General features: G+C 40.6%; 1 protein-coding gene across 3 annotated transcripts in view; it reads right to left on the bottom strand.

The window, feature by feature from the left end:
• The window catches only part of LOC133445726 (radixin), a 60408-nt gene that overhangs the window by 21508 nt on the left and 20860 nt on the right, over positions 1 to 18040 (bottom strand). For all 3 annotated transcript variants that reach the window (XM_061723098.1, XM_061723099.1, XM_061723100.1), the window contains exons 3-5: positions 7650 to 7733; positions 2934 to 3029; positions 1918 to 2040 (exon numbers count right to left, since the gene is read on the bottom strand). In XM_061723098.1, the coding sequence (XP_061579082.1) occupies positions 1918 to 2040; positions 2934 to 3029; positions 7650 to 7733 (303 nt within the window). The remainder of the gene's footprint in view (positions 1 to 1917; positions 2041 to 2933; positions 3030 to 7649; positions 7734 to 18040) is intronic.

Below are 18040 nucleotides of genomic sequence, written 5' to 3'. Positions count from 1 at the left end.
AGAAATCCACATGTGTCACATTGATGGTGATTACAATACAGTCAACCCAGTGGTTTCTAGGTTAACTGGATAGACAGCCACTGAATCTGGCAAAAAACATCAATAAAACATAATTTAGCCCCAAAGTTTATAATACTGGTACTCAGGTTTGGACTTTCAGTTTTCAGACCTCATCTCCTAATGATGATACATTTACAGGACTGTCTCAGAAAATTAGAATATTGTGATAAAGTCCTTTATTTTCTGTAATGCAAAAATGTCTTACATTCTGGAAACCATAATCAGCAATATTAAAATAATAAAAGGCTTGCAATATTTCAGTTGATTTGTAATGAATCCAGAATGTATGATTTTTATTTTTTTTTTATTTTTTTTTTATTTTTTTTTTAAATTGCATTACAGAAAATAAAGAATTTTTTCACAATATTCTAATTTTCTGAGACAGTCCTGTATATCCAGCAGCAGTACTAGATAGATAATCAGGCCATGATGTCTCACCTGCACCGTTACTTATGTTTGCACACAGCGAATAGCAGAATACCCCCCCGAAAAATAAATAAATAAAAATTATGCAGTCAAAAGGTAGAAAGAATTGGGACTGCAAACATGTCTTTATTAACTTTTCATCCAAGTATCTACATCTGAATTTTGTGGTTTTTCTCAACTGTGACCCAACTAGCATTTACTCTGTCCGTTACTGCAGAGACGAGCAGGTGTTCATTCTTGTACATTTACAATAAAAACATTCCACGTACTGTAAATGTTCCTCCTGAGTAACTGGAGGAACATTTATGTTCTCCACGGGGATGCTGCAACAACATTGTTAATTTACACAAAGGAAGCAGAAATCCCACATGTAGGAAGCCCACGACACACCTGTGGCTTCTGCCAGGGATGTTTATGTGACGGTTGCTCACTTACCGTCAACGCTGGGTGTGAAAAGTACATCAAGAACACATTAAAATCCCTTAGAAGTATTTGTGGAGCTCAATTTTTCTGGGATGCTTCAATCTTCTTTTTCAGTGACGGCAGCAAAAGAGATAGATTTTCCTATAATTTGTCTGGGGACTTACAGCACCTGGCCCTGTCCTGGTTACAACATACACACTGTGCAGCTCAGGCAGAAAAACCTGCTCTTATGTTGAGAGAACTGGGCCACACAAGTGCACAAACATTGTACATATGTTTTTTAAATATAACTAATTTTTAAGCAGCCCTGAACTAAAACAGGAACAGGTCAACTGGAAGGGGTTTCTGCAGACTGCATTAGGGCTCTCCATCTGGGACAGTTTGCCAACGAACTTGCTCACATGTGCCAGTGTGTCTGCGTGCACGAGGCTCTTTCTGTGCTCCACTTGGGAGGGAATGAAGCAGATGAGATATGCAGCTTGTACAGGCGCTTCAACTCCTTTCTCTTTTCTTCTACTGGGTTTTCTGAACTGAAACATGATCCACAGAACAGCCACGCTTATTCAACGGGCAAATTCATTAGTTGTAGTTTCATAGCTAAAGTCAGAAAGAGATGAATCAAACCCTCAGTGGAGCAGCAGAGGCAGAAACACTGCCTGGAAGAACTCCGGCTGTTCTGAGCGTCCTCTGGAGCTTCTGCTTCTACAAGGATCATCTCTATCTGCTCTTTGGTCTGATTTAGTAACTAACCATCCTTGTTCCAACCACCACAGTCACTGATAAGAGCTGATTTAGGTGTTTCTTGTTATCATATTTTAAACACCCCGCCTCTAGGAAAGCTGAAGTTTTTGTAATAAAATAAGCTGGAATTACCTGATAAAGTACCAGGTATCCTTCATTATAAGCACACAACAGTAAATCAGATCCACTTTTTAGAATATGTTCACCTGATGTTGTATTTTGGTTAACTTGAGCCTCCAGACGTAACAGAAGCAACTGGTTGGGTACCTGAAGGAAGAAGAGCTTCTGGGTGATCTCCTGGATGAGTTCCTCAGAAACATCCTCTGGGAAGAACTTTGCTCGGAACTTGAACTGCAGAGGATTCTCCTTCTTCACGTCCTGCTGGGTCACCTGGAGGAACAACCATTGTTTTGTCACACTGTGTATGTATTCAATAATCCTGATGGATCTATCTATGCAAACACCAGTGTTGTGTGTTACGGAAATTAAACCCCTTTTACAGCTATTAAATCCCCAATCCTACTCGCAGAACCTGGATTTTGGACGTATTAATGCAGGTCTGGACCACTCAGGGCCCATTTCTTCCAGAGGATGTGGAATACTGACTGTGTGACCACAATACACAGCTCCCACATGTGCTCGTACTTCCCAGAGCTTTTCATGATGAAGAGTTTGATGTGACATGTGAGGGGTCAGAGATGACAATCATCCAGTTTAGGTCTAAATCTTTAGGAACTGATACTTCAATGATATCATGCACCGATGAGAAATCTGCAAGTCCCTTTCACTCTTCCTGGAATAATGTTTTTTTTTTTAAAACACTTTCTTAATGGATGTTACAGTGGAGATACCTGCTCACGTCTGCCCTTCACAAAATCCTCATTTCATGGAGGCTGCTTTTCTATCAAGTCTTGATTGCCAATCAATCATCAGATGACACATCAAATTTTTCTTCTCCCCAACTCATTACAAGCCAAATATTTCCACCACCCCACCGAAACTTGAATGGAATGTTTTGCAAACCTGAAATGCAAAGTCTGTGAACAACAAGTGATATTCAGTTTATGACAAAACATTAAATATCTTGTGTTCATGCACCGTGCATCAAAATAAAGTCAAAATAGATCTAAGAATCGATATCATCTCAAGTTTTTCCGTTTCCTTTTGTAATTTATTAGCAGAAATGACAAACACAGCATTGAACTGAAGCTTTGCTGTGTGGTGAATACGACAGCAGCTCCTATTGGTTTATAATTTTATAAGGGTTTATAAGGGTTTCTCACCTTCTTGTTGAGTTTGAGCCACGTCACGTAGCCTTTGCTGTCCGTGTACTGCAGACCGAAGAACCAGACCTCCCTCAGACCCACCGTCTTCACCACCTGGAAACAAATACTTTTTATTCTTTCCCATCTTTAAATCAAGTTTTATTACCTGCATTTAAGTTCAAATTAAATTGATATCATGGCCAAGCTGACCTTATAATGTATGCAGCAAAATATTATGAATATTTTCAATATTTATCAATATACAAGTTTGTCTTTTAAACCATTTTTAATTATAATCCTGACATAACATGTTTAAGACCACAAATTGCATCTTTGCAGCATCTCTGAAGTGTCAATGACTAACAGCAAACACGACAAGTCTCTATAATGCCTTTAACATTTCTTTCTCCTTCACTTTGAACCTTGTTTTTGCTGCACTCTCTTTCCAAACACACCGACCACCAACCCTTTTCCCAACGGGACTGTGGCCACTCACCAACTCAGTCTGCTCCGTCAATATGAAGCACACCTACCATGTAATTAGCTCAGTTTCACAGAAAGAAACAACTTAAACAAGCTGCACGTATCAATCACATGCATAAGCAATTACGTAACTACCTCTCTAAAATATGCTGTAGTAAGTGTAGCTGTGTAATTGATGACATTTGCAGAGAGACCCACATTCACTCACACACAAAGAGGACTCAGTGGGAGTGGGAATGTGGGATGAGGAATGTGGATGCCGACAGGCCCGCATGATTTAAGAGGAACAACGTGGTTGAACAAATTGAGGAGGGGAAAAAAAGGCAAACAACGAGTTAAATCATTATCACCCATCAGTGTTGGTGTTCTGACGCAGACTCTTCCTGGGGTTGTTTGATGAGGAAGCTCGCCTCTAATTCAAAGACCTCAGCTCAGAATTATTACTTTCACTGCAGCGATGCAGCCTCCACCTTCTCTTCATCCACTACTGGAAATGTGTTGCTGTTCTCCAATTCTGGATGTTTAGTTTTTTACACATCCTATATACACAACAACGTTAATCAGCAGAAACCCTGAAAACCTTCAAAAGGTTTAAATAAATTAAAGGGTTAAATTTTGATTGCATTTTAGAAAACTTTCCATTTATATACAGAATTTTACTTTCTGGATTAATAAAAGTATTACTGCGTGGAGCTGAATGTGCCGTACATGTTCTTTGTTGTTACGCATGACATTTTTATGCTACTATTGTGTCTATATTTTCCTCTGTGATTTACAGGCATCATTCTGCTCTTGAGCAAGGGAAAGCATTTTTAATGGCCAGCTAATATAAAACTTCTTAGATGAAAGTTAAACTGGAAGGTGGCAAAAAAAAAAATAAAAAATTTAAATCTAGAGCTGAGTAGAGAGGCCGGTATGTGTGCTTAGTTTCAGAGAGTGTGAGTGTGAGTGAGTGAGATGGGTCAAGCATAAGAAGATTCAGTACGGTATTCAAAAGGAAACCCAAACAACTGCATGCTGACAGCTTTACTGACACTGAAATTAAAACTTTCCTCACCAGATCTCATCATTAGAGTTTTTAACCATGAGGTTGATCAGATTCCACCTTTCACACATGGCAGTGATCATCATGCAGGTATGAATACTGGTTTCCAGGGTAAAATTAGCAGTATTCTCACACTTCTCTAAATAATTCATTGACGCCCTGAGGCTGTACTTCCAGGAAGTGAGAAGCCAGATTCAGACTCGGATATCAGTGTGTCACCACAACACCGGTGCTGGAGCTGCTGCAGGCAGCAGAGAGACAAGGACACCAAGTCTAGCATGAAAATTAAACTTGGTCGCTGCCGGGATGTCTCCACTGCGTGGGGGATCTGCCTGTGCTGGGCTGGCCCCCCAACTCACCGGGCTGGGGGGCCAGCCAACCCGGTGTGTATGTGGGTGGGAATGTGTGTATGAGTATCAGTGTGCAGATGGATGTGAAAATCTATCTGGATGAATTTACAACTCTAAATTATTGCATTAAACTACCGGTATAAATAGTGCACATTGCGTATAGATTTATTTATTTTGTGTACAATCATTGAAACAGATTCATTTATTTATATAGATTTATTTACAAGAGGTTCTATGTTTAATACGTGAGTGTATGCACATATGTATATCTATAGATGTGCTTTTGTAATACTGTATTTGACCCGGTCTTTGTGTGTTTTGACCGTATAGAAACGTAATTCTTGCCATTTTAAGAATGAGATGTACCTGCTGTACTCTACTGCCCTTACTTTTTAACAACTTGTCCTTTTTATTATTTTACCTCTTTTCCTTATCATTTTATTTGTTATTTACTGTTTAATTGTGTCTTGCCGCTTTTAGTGTTGATGTAAAGCTCTTTGAATGACCTTGTGTTGAACTGTGCTATACAAATACACTGGCCTTGCTTATACAGGACTGTGTCAGAAAATTAGAATATTGTGATAAAGTTCTTTATTTTCTGTAATGCAATTAAAAAAAAAAAAAAAAGTCATACATTCTGGATTCATTACAAATCAACTGAAATATTGCAAGCCATTTATTATTTTAATATTGCTGATTATGGTTTACAGTTTAAGATTAAGATTCCCAGAATATTCAATTTTTTTTTAGATAGGATATTTGAGTTTTCTTAAGCTGTAAGCCATGATCATCAATATTAAACTAATAAAAGGCTTGCAATATTTCAGTTGATTTGTAATGAATCCAGAATGTATGACATTTCTGTTTTTGTAATTGCATTACAGAAAATCACAATATTCTAATTTTCTGAGACAGTCCTGTAGATACATAGATTCCTACTAGTGTTAATGTTGTTATTCTCTATAAAATAGTTTTGACATGTCTGGAATGAATCAATAACTGAACTGAACCATCTTTGCAGTAATGCTGGGTGGTTTGTTCTGACCAGACAGACGTGTAGAAGCATCAAACAGCTTCAGGAAGAATCTGCTGATTTGATAGTGCACATGCAGACGAACATGGAGGAACGCTCAACAAGAAAACAAAGATGTACAGTACAGTCTGATCTGAAACAACACTAGCCTTTCACTTCCTAGACAGTGTGCACTCACAACAACACATCCACCCGTCCGTTGTTTCCCAAAAGCTGCCCGTTTAGACAAGGAGCACTTTGTGCCCCATGTCTCAAAAGGACCAGCACCAATCCAGGCCATCCATCAGCCTCTGGCCTCCAACAACAACAACAGATTAGTAACAGATAACCAGCTCTTCAGATTCCTTCAGGTGCTCAAGGTTCACCTAATCCCAGTAATATCTAAGTTGCATTTTGCCGCTAGGGCTGGGCGATATGGACTAAAAAATGTATCACGATAATTTCTGGCATTTATCCCGATAACGATAAAAAAAATTACCAATTCAACTCCACCTTTGTAACTATAAATCTATCACCACATTCAGTCTTTGGAGCCCCCAAAACACTGTTCTAAAAGATACTAAACTACACCAATTAAATTGAATTAATAAAATCAATTAAATTAGTACACTTGTACTGCAAAACTGGAATCCATCCATCCTTCCTTCCTTCCTTCCTTCCTTCCTTCCTTCCTTCCTTCCTTCCTTCCTTCCTTCTTCCTTCCTTCCTTCCTTCCTTCCTTCCTTCCTTCCTTCCTTCCTTCCTTCCTTCCTTCCTTCCTTCCTTCCTTCCTTCCTTCCTTCCTTCCTTCCTTCCTTCCTTCCTTCCTTCCTTCCTTCCTTCCTTCCTTCCTTCCTTCCTTCCTTCCTTCCTTCCTTCCTTCCTTCCTTCCTTCCTTCCTTCCTTCCTTCCTTCCTTCCTTCCTTCCTTCCTTCCTTCCTTCCTTCCTTCCTTCCTTCCTTCCTTCCTTCCTTCCTTCCTTCCTTCCTTCCTTCCTTCCTTCCTTCCTTCCTTCCTTCCTTCCTTCCTTCCTTCCTTCCTTCCTTCCCTTCCTTCCTTCCTTCCTTCCTTCCTTCCTTCCTTCCTTCCTTCCTTCCTTCCTTCCTTCCTTCCTTCCTTCCTTCCTTCCTTCCTTCCTTCCTTCCTTCCTTCCTTCCTTCCTTCCTTCCTTCCTTCCTTCCTTCCTTCCTTCCTTCCTTCCTTCCTTCCTTCCTTCCTTCCTTCCTTCCTTCCTTCCTTCCTTCCTTCCTTCCTTCCTTCCTTCCTTCCTTCCTTCCTTCCTTCCTTCCTTCCTTCCTTCCTTCCTTCCTTCCTTCCTTCCTTCCTTCCTTCCTTCCTTCCTTCCTTCCTTCCTTCCTTCCTTCCTTCCTTCCTTCCTTCCTTCCTTCCTTCCTTCCTTCCTTCCTTCCTTCCTTCCTTCCTTCCTTCCTTCCTTCCTTCCTTCCTTCCTTCCTTCCTTCCTTCCTTCCTTCCTTCCTTCCTTCCTTCCTTCCTTCCTTCCTTCCTTCCTTCCTTCCTTCCTTCCTTCCTTCCTTCCTTCCTTCCTTCCTTCCTTCCTTCCTTCCTTCCTTCCTTCCTTCCTTCCTTCCTTCCTTCCTTCCTTCCTTCCTTCCTTCCTTCCTTCCTTCCTTCCTTCCTTCCTTCCTTCCAAAAACGTCATCAACAGGAATTTATCATTTTTACCGCGAGATGACAAATTCTTACCGTGGGGAATTTCTTTGACGGTTTATCGTGAACGGTAAAATATCGCCCATTCCTATTTGCACCCTTCAGCTGCTGGGGATGTGTTGGTGCTCCGAGTCATGGTTATGAAATAAACAAACATATATGAATGTGTGTCTCACCTGGTCAAAAAGCTGTTTGCCTGTTGTGTTTGGCTGGATGGCAAACTCCAGCTCAGCGTCCATGGTGGTGACGCGCACATTGATCTGCAAAAACAACACATGACAATAAATGTCATTTGTCAAATGTCAGTAAATGACAACATTACATAAAACATTAATATAACATTTGATCTCCCAGCCATGCTGCAAACCTTCAGCGTTCTTGGGTAGAGCAGTGCTGATGCTAGAAAGTAATCACATTCTGTTCTGCAACTGTTAGCAGCACAAACGTGCCCCAACTTTACTAAATTACTATAAAAATATTTCTAAGAAGTATATGCTATGAGGCTTTCAGCGCCAGCATCATGGAGACAAGGGTTCATTCTCTGAGGACTATGAAAACTAACTGTTTTTACAACCACACACAAACTGGCACCTGCGATTACACCTTTGATTTTTTTTTTGGAGTACATTTAACTTGAATCACTTGTGATGTTGGACAAAACTACTGTTCCTGCCAGAAGTAGTGCGGCTCAGATGCATGAGATAATCAAGAACCGTCTGATTTTGTTTCCCTGGTTGTGTTATTAGACAACACAATGAATAAGTTGTTATGAAAGAAATAAGATCTGACATTCACTTTGGCAATGAGAAACATTTTTATTGGCTCGGGTGGAAGTCTCCATTGGAAAAAAAAACAAAAAAAAAACAAACAACAATTTGACAGGCTTTTTTTGTGGTGGCTTGAGAGATGACAAATGGTTACATAGCAAAGAAGGATAGGGTTTGTAAGTGGGAAAATTACAGACGCATTCATTTTATACGTATATACACAGGACTGTCTCAGAAAATTAGAATATTGTGATGAAGTTCTTTATTTTCTGTAATGCAATTAAAAAAACAAAAATATCATACATTCTGGATTCATTACAAATCAACTGAAATATTGCAAGCCTTTTATTATTTTAATATTGCTGATTATGGTTTACAGTTTAAGATTAAGATTCCCAGAATATTCTAATTTTTTGAGATAGGATATTTGAGTTTTCTTAAGCTGTAAGCCATGATCAGCAATATTAAAATAATAAAAGGCTTGCAATATTTCAGTTGATTTGTAATGAATCCACAATGTATGTACATGAGGTTTCTATGTACATGAGGTTTCTTCAGAACAGTCAAGGGTCTGTTATGGTGTTCCGCAGGGTTCACTGCTAGGGCCAATCTTGTTCAGTTTATACATGCAGCCATTGGGAAGTATAATCCAGAATCACGGCATACACTTTCATTGTTATGCTGATGATACGCAGCTCTACTTGTCTATGAAGCCGGATGAAACAGAACCGTTAGTTAAACTTCAGGCATGTCTTAGGGACATCAAGGACTGGATGTCCAGAAACTTTTTGCTTCTAAATTCAGATAAAACATAGGTTATCATTCTTGGTCCAGAGCATCTTAGGAAGGGATTAGATGGTGTTGCGATGGCTTCCAGTGCAACTGTGAGAAACCTTGGTGTTATTTTCGATCAGGATTTGTCGTTTAAACCATATGTTAATCAGGTTTGTAAAATAGCGTTTTTCCATCTCCGTAATATTGCAAAAATTAGGAAAATACTCTCGCAGAGTGATGCAGAAAAACTAGTTCATGCGTTTGTATCTTCTAGACTAGATTACTGTAATGTGTTGTTAGCAGGATGTCCAAGTAATTTGCTGAATAGGCTCCAGCTGATCCAGAATGCAGCAGCACGAGTACTGACAGGAATTAGCAGGTGAGACCACGTCTCTCCAGTGTTAGCGTTGCTCCATTGGTTACCCGTAAAATTCAGAATCCAATTTAAAATTCTATTACTTGCGTATAAAGCCCAAAACGGCTTAGCTCCGCATTATTTGCAAGACCTGATAGTGCCTTATGTTCCTGTCAGAGCTCTCTGCTCTCAGAGTGCAGGTTTACTCGTAGTTCCTAGAGTATCTAAATGTAGATTTGGAGGGCGGGCGTTCTGCTATCAGGCACCACTACTATGGAACCAACTTCCAATCTGGGTTAAGGGGGCTGACACCACCTCCACCTTTAAAACTAAACTTAAAACCTTTCTGTTTAGTAAAGCCTATAGTTAGTGTTTAGTAAACCTCTAGCTGGTGTTGGTAAATCTCTAGGTAGTGTAAACTTTAGTGTGTCAGAGTCGCTCCTGTAGTTTCTTGTGCTGGCCCCCCCTTCTCCTCCCTTTTCTCTCTTTTGTCCATGTTGCAGCATCCTTTGCCGGACACCGGAACCTGCGGCGTGGGAGTGAGGGGGGCAGGGTAACAGCCCGGGCAGGCGGGGGAGAAGGTTTGTCCGTCAAGACTCCTCTCCTTGGCCCTGCCCCTTTTCAACCCTTCCCCGACCCTGCACCCCAACCTGGGACTTGCTGATTGGGCCGGAGCTTCGGGAGCTGCGTGCTGGCCTGCGGTCCCCACCCCCGGTCATCCCGTTGCTGCTTCCACCTGCCTGCTGTGCTGTTGCCGTCCCTGACCCACCAGTCTGGCCCTCGGCAGGAGGGTCCCCCCTTACGAGCCTGGTCCTGCTCAAGGTTTCTTCCTCCTAAAGGGGAGTTTTTCTTGCCACTGTTTGGCTTAAGGTTTTTCTCCCACTAGGGGAGTTTTTACCTGCCATTGTTTATGTAATAACTGCTCGTTGGTCATGTTCTGGGTATGGGTCTCTGGAAAGCGTCTAGAGACAACTCTGTTGTATTAGATGCTATATAAATAAAATTGAATTGAATTGAATGTATGACATTTTTGTTTTTGTAATTGCATTACAGAAAATCACAATATTCTAATTTTCTTACATTAATAAAAAAAAATATATACATACATACATACATACATACATACACATATATATATATATATAAATTCCTTTGTCTCCTGTCCTCCAAATAACAAACTAGAATATATTAAACTGAATTCATATCTATGTGTATCAAACAATCAGGGGCAGTGTCAGCATCTAAAAACATGGCTTCCCACAGATGAGCTGCCTGATAATATTCTCAGCTGTTGGCCGATGCCCAGTTTTATAAAATGGTCACTAAATCATGTCATTGATTAAGCAACTTACAAAAGGGCACTATATTTTCAGCTATGTGAAACCACCATCACATCTGTGGTCTTTCCATCACGTCATCTCATGTGATACGACAGGAAAGTGATGCTACTAGTGTGTGCCCCGCACTTCACCCACGGTATCTTTAGTTACACTTTACAGCAGACCGTACAACGCCGTATGTCTCAGACACAGAGCACCTCTGGGTGACTGCACAAACTGTGCCCGTTGTAGGAGCACTTTTTGGAAAGATATTTATTTGTAAACGTTCATGCAGACATACCGTGGACTTGTCTGCATCTAAACTCTGGGAGACGGAGGCATCACAGACATACCAAAGCTTATGGGAGCAGTAGTGCCATACCATAATTACAAAGATTAAATTAAACAAAGAAAAAGAAATTGGTATTCAGTTTTAACATGAGGATAAAATATGAATTAGAATTAATCTATAAAAAAAAATGTAGCCCTACCTCTGACCACAATGAACAAAAAGGACATGCAGACACTATTTTTTAATGCAAGCAGATTACTTAAACTTAAACAAAGCTGCATCATTAGGTTCATTGTTCATTGGCTATAAAAAAAAGGAAAAAAAAAAAGCAGGAGTGGGAGAAAAGCCAGTTGTGATACAGTATGTGTGTTGTGGGGGATGTACTGTAATCAGGTGAAACTGCACTTCAGTCATTTTTAAAGCATGAACTGATTTTAACAAAGTAAGGAGTTCTACGTGTGATTGTTATCTGCCCGTCCTGTCGCTTCATGTTGGATAGTAATACGTCGGCCCTCGGTGCTGCAGTGAAGCCATGATGACTGCAGTGAAACCAAGCAGCCCTGTCCTCAAGTAACCCTGGCACAGAGGAAGATCCAGGCCAGAGAGAATCAGAGGAGGTGACAGAGAGGTAACAACGCTGCAATGAGAACCAGCCCCGGGCAAAACACTAGTGGGGGGTTGATTTGGTGCATCTGTGGGGCCTAAAGCTAAATAACCACTGCACTTGTGATGCCTGAGCTTTGTGGGGACAAAAGTCCTGAGGTAGGACCATTTTAAATGGCTATTTGGAATCAAAACTTGTTTTTAGGGTTACAGGTAAAAATAAAGTCAACACAGAGTATACTGTAGGTTCAGCTTTTGAGATGATTCAAGTTTAGATAAAAAGGTGCTAGGCATTATTTTTAGGTTAGTCCCAACAAGGTTCAGTAGTAAAACTGTGCATTTGTTTTATATACACATACAGGACTGTCTCAGAAAATTAGAATATTGTGATAAAGTTCTTTATTTTCTGTAATGCAATTTAAAAAAAACAAAAATGTCATACATTCTGGATTCATTACAAATCAACTGAAATATTGCAAGCCTTTTATTATTTTAATATTGCTGATTATGGTTTACAGTTTAAGATTAAGATTCCCAGAATATTCTAATTTTTTGAGATAGGATATTTGAGTTTTCTTAAGCTGTAAGCCATGATCAGCAATATTAAAATAATAAAAGGCTTGCTATATTTCAGTTGATTTGTAATGAATCCAAAATGTATGACATTTTTGTTTTTGTAAATGCATTACAGAAAATCACAATATTCTAATTTTCTGAGACAGTCCTGTACATCGAAAAACAAGAGACAAATAATGCCTGAGGGAATCTGTAAGAAAGGCCAGCAGCGACAAGACAAGTGTCAGACAGCTCAGCTGACCTGAAAAATATACACCGAGAGCATGCGCACACACACACGACACAACAGAAACTGTCCTGCAGACACCAACAAACCCTCCCTAGCCATGAGCTTAGTCTGTCTCTCTCTCATACACTCAAACTAATGAACTCTGCCCATCAACCAAAATCCACAAGAATCCTCATCTCATTTATTCCTTTTTGGAACATTCAATAAATCCATAAAACTGCTGCAGACGACACATCCTGGTGGATTAGCTCATCAAATTTAAAATAACCATTTATTGTCGATGTCCGTTTCCAGCTCTGCAAAATGTTACATTGAAAAACAGAGGAGGAAAGACCAGATCTTTTGCATAAATATGAGGTTAAAGTTGCATGCATGCGTTGGTTCAGCGGGAGGTGCACCGGTACGGCAGGGTGTTTGTGCAGCAGTCGCTGGGAGAGCGTGGGAACGCACCCACACGGCAGTGACAGGGAGTCAGGATACGTGTGCCGCAGTAAGACAGCCGTCCCTGCTCGGCCCTGCAGCCATATGGTGCTTTCCACCACGAGGATCTAAAACACGCACGCTCATTTCACGTTCATGTTCTCACGCATGGAGAAGTGTCATGTTCTTGTGTGTTGTTTGTTTGTGGTGGAGCTAATCAGATCTCCATAGCAACATCTTTGCGGTCCTAAAGACAGATTTTAACACTTGACAAGATGGCCCGGAGAGGATTGACCCCTCTCAAGGTTTTAGACTAGATTAACCAGACAGGAGCAAAAGCAAACGGAGGTAAGCAAGTGCATCTCAGTGCAAAGCGGACAGACTTTTCCAAGTGCTCTGCACAAATTAATTCCATGATACTATAAACATTTACTAATCTAAAATTGTCTTTGAGATGGATTTGTAAGAGTGAAAGTACATAAGTGCTTTCTCCTTTTGCACAAGACTCGGTCACAGAAAACAGCTACGAATCCCCTCCTTGATGACTTTAAGGACGTTAGCAGATAAAGCGGGCGGTTCTCAGCCTGTTCACTGATCCCAATCTGCACCGCCAGTACTGACTGAAAACAAAAAAAACCCTTTTGGTCTTGTGTCACAGATACATACATGACTGTCTCAGAAAATTAGAATATTGTGATAAAGTTCTTTATTTTCTGTAATGCAATAAAAAAACAAAATGTCATACATTCTGGATTCATTACAAATCAACTGAAATATTGCAAGCCTTTTATTATTTTAATATTGCTGATTATGGCTTACAATTTAAGATTAAGATTCCCAGAATATTCTAATTTTGAGATAGGATATTTGAGTTTTTTCTTAAGCTGTAAGCCATGATCAGCAATATTAAAATAATAAAAGGCTTGCAATATTTCAATTGATTTGTAATTAATCCAGAATGTATGACATTTTTGTTTTTGTAATTGCATTACAGAAAATCACAATATTCTAATTTTCTGAGACATTCCTGTAGTATTTACAGCTTTCTTTTATTTTTGTTACTACTCAACTTTAAGAATTTAGTTTTATTTATATTAATCCCTTCATGTTTATAATATGTAACAGCTGTGTCATTGTTAGTACAAATACTACCAAGGGAAGTGATACAACTGTGGCAACTAACAGATAAATGAGCTGCAATCCTCAAGTCTGGCAGATTAGGTGCCAACTGTGTTGAATTTAGAGTTGGAAAAATTCACAGTCTGTAATCCTTACTGAGATCTTAAAACTTTCCCCTCTAAAAACATTATTTCACAATTTTAATGAGTGAGACTTAACAGCAAAAGCTCCTTTGGTGGAGTGTTATAAACCGAGCATAAACAAGTTATCATCCACAGCAAGGGAACCGAGCATCAACTATATATATCATTTGGAAACCAGGTCAGGGATTTGCACTTTAAAGCATATAAAGCCCCTTTCAGACCTGAGATCCGTAACCCTGATGGCTTACAGCTCCGTTAAAGTCGAGGTGTTTGGCCTCGTTAATTACATGTCAACACTCAGCACAGTTTTCTCACAAAAACAGTCACACTGCCACGACATATTATCACTTCAACAAGTGTGTTGTGGTTTTTATGACATGCTAAAAAAGGAGCAGCAGAGGGGAAATAAAAAAAAAAAACTTGTGAAAATACATGATCTTTGTCAACAGATTGGCTGATTGTCTTGTGTGAGTTGTAAAAAGTTAACCTTTCTACACAAGCAAAGGGGTTTTTCTTTGCACTATAAAAGGTGTTTCGTAGACGAAGACTGCTTGAACAGGGTTATTTTATAAACTAATAAAATAAAAAAGGCACAAAGTGTTGCATTCCCCTTCAAAAATAAAACAACTTTCTAATCTTGAAAAGTATTGCGAGTCTTTGAAAATGTATCGCATCCAAATGATCAAGCCTATCAAACGAGGATTTTAGCCTATTGCACCATTGCTGTATTTCTCTATCAGCGCGTAAAGCAGCTGTAATACGACCTTACTGGTGACCCTCAACATTAAAACTGATGAATCACACTCGTCTCTGCGACACTGCTCTTCTTTAAAGCTGCCAACGTCGTCACCCTCCTTCCTGCCATTTTAGAGATGCATCAACTTTTCAAAAGTTGTTGTTGTTGGTCTGCCAAATATGATTCTGGCCAATTCCAATTTTCTTTCTTAGAACTGTAATCCAATGCATGCACCAGTTTAGAATCAACAAGAGAAAGAGGCTGCAGACTGTGAGCTCCACCCACTTCATTCTTAGAAGCCTTAATGTTTGTTAGCTTAAGATCATTGACCATACTGTGTTAAGTTTGGATAAAGTTTGTCTTAAATATTTTGATTGTGGTTACTCCTTAAGTTTCTTTTTGCGTTAGGGATTGTACAAATTCCTTTTTATTTATTCTGAACCCCCAGTGGAAAACTCCCACGACAGACTTCACTGTGACTGCTTTGATGTGTGGCCTTATGTGGAAGAATTCATTATTATTATCAATTATTATTATTATTATTATTATTATTATTATTATTATTATTATTATTATTATTAATAATAATAATAATAATAATAATAATAATATAATTATTCCAAACTGGCTGATTCCGATCACCAGCCGGTCAGTTGTTGCATCCCTGAATGTTCCATATTCTACATAAAGGGTAAGAAAGAGGAGATACTAGGAGGGGGAAGGTGGCTCAGTTGGTAGAGCGTTTGCCCATGAACCTGAAGGTCAGTGGTTCGAACCCTAGTTCCGCCTGTGTCCACCAAAGTGTCCTTGGGCAAGACACTGAATCCCCCGGTTGCTCCCGGTTGTCAGGCCAGCGCCGTTGTATGGCAGCTCCGCCGACGACCGGTGTGTGAATGTGTGCGTGTGTGGGTGAATGTTTGCAGTGTAAAGCGCTTTGGGGCTGTAGGAGTACAGCTGGAAAGCGCTATATAAGTGTAAGCCATTTACCATTACCATTTACTAATCAGTAATTATAGTGATTTGTTTTAGGTGTTTAACTTGTCAAAAAAGACGGCTCTATACTTGCCATTGCTGGTGTGTACAAACAGTCTCCAGTCCCTTAATGTGTATTCATATAAACATTGGCTGCCGTGTACAGTCAGACCGCCTGCGTACAGTCAGACCGCCTGCGTACAGTCAGACCGCCTGCGTACAGTCAGACCGCCTGCGTACAGTCAGACCGCCCGCGTACAGTCAGACCACCCGCGTACAGTCAGACCACCCGTGTACAGTCAGACCACCCGTGTACAGTCAGACCACCCGTGTACAGTCAGACCACCCGCGTACAGTCAGACCACCCGTGTACAGTCAGACCACCCGTGTACAGTCAGACCACCCGTGTACAGTCAGCCCTGCCGTGTACAGTCAGACCACCCGTGTACAGTCAGACCACCCGTGTACAGTCAGAGACCGCCTGTGTACAGTCAGACCTGCCGTGTACAGTCAGACCACCCGCGTACAGTCAGACCACCCGCGTACAGTCAGACCACCCGTGTACAGTCAGACCACCCGTGTACAGTCAGACCACCCGCGTACAGTCAGACCACCCGTGTACAGTCAGACCACCCGTGTACAGTCAGACCACCCGTGTACAGTCAGCCCACCCGTGTACAGTCAGCCCTGCCGTGTACAGTCAGACCACCCGTGTACAGTCAGAGACCGCCTGTGTACAGTCAGACCTGCCGTGTACAGTCAGACCGCCCGTGTACAGTCAGACCGCCTGCGTACAGTCAGACCGCCTGCGTACAGTCAGACCACCCGTGTACAGTCAGACCACCCGTGTACAGTCAGACCACCCGTGTACAGTCAGACCACCCGTGTACAGTCAGCCCACCCGTGTACAGTCAGCCCTGCCGTGTACAGTCAGACCACCCGTGTACAGTCAGACCGCCTGTGTACAGTCAGAGACCGCCTGTGTACAGTCAGACCTGCTGTGTACAGTCAGCCCACCTGTGTACAGTCAGACCACCCGTGTACAGTCAGCCCACCCGTGTACAGTCAGCCCTGCCGTGTACAGTCAGACCACCCGTGTACAGTCAGACCGCCTGTGTACAGTCAGAGACCGCCTGTGTACAGTCAGTCCTGCTGTGTACAGTCAGACCACCTGTGTACAGTCAGACCACCTGTGTACAGTCAGACCAACTGCTCACTGAGACTCATACAGGGATCATTAAAAGCTGGTCAGTTAGGGCTTGAAAAGGCAACCAGTTCCTGCTGCTTTCACAGCCTTCCTTGCGATTCCTTCAGCTCTGCTCATCTTTTCTATTAAAGCGTTGTTGTTTAATAAAAAAAATAATTAAATAAAAACTTGTTTCTTCCCCCACTAGCAGTTTATTCCTCTACTGGACCATATTTCCCCTCTTCTTTTTGTAGTGTACTCTATGTTTAGAGAGGATCTGTCCATCAGTGTTGGCCAGGTATGTACAGCTGGTCTGAGGACAGATGCTCTGGAAAGACTACAAGTTACACTCGTGAGGGATTATTATTTGAACTGGAGGAATTGGCACAGCAGATAGATTTGTTTTTTTTACTATGGAGCAAGAAAAGAAAATCCTTGCAGCACAAAGTTTCATACCGCAAGTGCCTCAAAGAGAGGCAAACATTCATTCATTCTGAATCAAAGAGTTCTTTTTATACAATCTGTTAGGTATTTTGGGTGAAAGATTTAGCAGTATCACAACTAACATTTTTCCACTATCAATTGAAAGCTACTTTAAAAAAATGTATTAAAAAAAAGATTGAGTAATTTTCAGTCCGTTCAAACAAAATGTTTCTTTTGCTAGTGTCAACAGTACCTGGTTCTAAAATGGCAAAAATCTAAAGAGAGAGAATTAAAATAATGAGAAACAGAAGAGCATCAAAACCATCGAAGGACAAACCAAAGAATGCATTTCTGTTTTTCCTTATTAAATTATAGGAAAAGATCAGACTTTTGCAGTGATCACAATACGACATTGTTCTGACTGTTGTCTGAATGAATCAGTATTTATAAATACTTGGTGCATGATTCAAAGTTTTTAAGTATTGCATATGCAACAGAGCATATGAACCGAGCTTACTGTTCAAGGTGGAGTTTGCTTTACTGATTTTCTTTTAATTGGTCATTTGTTTCCCCCCTTTCAGTTTCAGCGTTCCTACATTTTTTTTAGCTGCAATAACTTGTAAGGTTATTTATCTTTAAGTTGTAGCATATGA

Source organism: Cololabis saira, chromosome 6, assembly GCF_033807715.1.
Source record: "Cololabis saira isolate AMF1-May2022 chromosome 6, fColSai1.1, whole genome shotgun sequence".
In the NCBI taxonomy this organism is placed as follows: domain Eukaryota; kingdom Metazoa; phylum Chordata; class Actinopteri; order Beloniformes; family Belonidae; genus Cololabis; species Cololabis saira.
This window is presented reverse-complemented; position numbering and strand designations above follow the sequence as displayed.